General features: G+C 33.0%; 1 protein-coding gene across 1 annotated transcript in view; it reads right to left on the bottom strand.

The window, feature by feature from the left end:
- The window catches only part of ATP2C1 (ATPase secretory pathway Ca2+ transporting 1), a 249252-nt gene that overhangs the window by 1366 nt on the left and 245871 nt on the right, over positions 1 to 2015 (bottom strand). The window contains exon 26 of the mRNA XM_007936854.2: positions 994 to 1135. Coding sequence (XP_007935045.1) covers positions 994 to 1135 — 142 coding nt within the window. The remainder of the gene's footprint in view (positions 1 to 993; positions 1136 to 2015) is intronic.

Below are 2015 nucleotides of genomic sequence, written 5' to 3'. Positions count from 1 at the left end.
CTTCCGTAGTGATACTGCCTTGGAAACCCAAGGAGGGGTCGCTATGAGTCGGGGCCGACTCGACGGCAAATAACAACAACAACAACAACCATATCCTGATACATCTCCAGTGGTGGTGGTGCAGTGCCCAAGGCATTTGACTGCTAAACAGAAGGTTGGCGGTTCAAACCCACCAGCCACTCCATGGAAGGAAGATAGGGCAAACTAATTCCATTAAGATTTACCGCCTTGGAGGAAACCCAATGAGGAATGCTATGAGTATGAATCGACTCCATGGCAGTGGTTTTTTTTGCCTCCCTATGTGGATAATAATGTTTAACTTCCATACATTCTTACTGCAGCTTTTGGCATTTATAAAGCCAAATTGTTATTTCATAAAAATCAGAATATGCAAACTAGCAAGAATAGTAAAATATTAGTTTAATTATCAAATATTATAATTTTAAAAACAACTTGCTTTTAGTGTGTACATCTATCTTTTTTTCTATATATGTAAGATTGAAAAAATACTTAAAAGAAAAATAGTTAAACTATAATGACTCTATAACAGATTTTGAGTTGTCTCACTTTGGAATCACCAATATGATATAAATGAGAGTAAATGAGTAAATTTGAGTAAATGAGAATCTATTAAAAAGGAAAAAAAAAAAAAAAAACCTTTTAATCACAAAGCATAGACTTAGTCCATGGGTGATGCAAACGGTTAAGCACTCAACTACCAGCCAAAAGATTGGTGGTTTGAAACCACCCGAAAGTGTCCTGTGGTGCCATGAGTGAGAATCAACTCAAGTATAACCACCAAACAACAGAGTTAGGAGAGTGACTTCCTGAACTTTTCCAAGTAAAGAAACAGAGCATATTCTTTTCTCAAATAAAGTCAATAAATTTATATTTCATTGTTTAAAAAGAAAAATCTTAAGAGAAAATGTATTAGGAAACACTTAAGACAATTCATCTAAAATATGTAAATTATAAAGATTAAATTTTACTTACCCAGTATGCTTAGGCTCTCAGTCTGAAAAACTTTCTGAAGTGGAGGAAAGTAAATAACTAGTAACTGTCCCATGATGGATCCAAGAACTGCATAGCAAAACATTTTATTACTGCAGAGTCCAATCTCAAACACAGACTTGGTCTGTAGGCAGAGTGAAGAGTTCATTACTCCTTGGTCACGGAAGCAACTTCATTATTATATTCACTGCCACAATATTTAGTAAGCTGGAAACAGTATCACTATGTGTAAATGAGTGTCCCTCCCAAAAAGAGAAGCTTTTGCCATCACTGAATTCTATGTCAGTATGATAAAATATTTTAACTATTATTTTTGAGTAATTCAGATTGAAGAAGGGTAAATTTTAAAGAACTTCTCATTAACATGAACAGTATGTTTAAAAATGATATTATAAATAAGACCATAGGAAGAAAACTTATTTGAGCATCCCAAAACATTAAAAAGCTTTATTATCTATGAGTACTATGCTAAATCATCTCTACCCACCATTCATTAAGGTAGGTAACAACCTTTATGAAAGAACAGACCTAGTAATGTGTATCTTCTGAGAAGTAAAACAACCTTTTTTAAGCAAAAAACATACACTACAGCTTCTTCAAAACTGAGTCAAAACCAGTGGCAATGCACTGTACTTAGAAAGTACATAGTAAATGGTAACAGACATAGGTAAGGATTTATTAAGTGCCTTAAAACTGAAATGAATGATAAGGCCTCAAATAGAATTAAGTTTTAAATGATGATATGCTCTGAAAAAGTATCACTATTTTCTAGCTCAATATTTTCTACACAGCACTTGATTCAAGAAGAGGCACTCACACCTTAAGATACATCATGAAACAGAGGCAAATTTAAAATGCTCTAAGCTTTGATAGCAGACAAAAGTAATGGCCAAGAATCTATATGCACAAAATTACTCTTTTATTATTATTATTTTTTAAATTTATTTATTTATTTATTTTTATTTGGGTGAAGATTTACAGAGCAAATTCACTTTCCATACAGC

Source organism: Orycteropus afer, unplaced genomic scaffold (assembly GCF_000298275.1).
Source record: "Orycteropus afer afer isolate SDZICR_OR568_19922 unplaced genomic scaffold, OryAfe1.0 scaffold00003, whole genome shotgun sequence".
Taxonomy (NCBI): domain Eukaryota; kingdom Metazoa; phylum Chordata; class Mammalia; order Tubulidentata; family Orycteropodidae; genus Orycteropus; species Orycteropus afer.
This window is presented reverse-complemented; position numbering and strand designations above follow the sequence as displayed.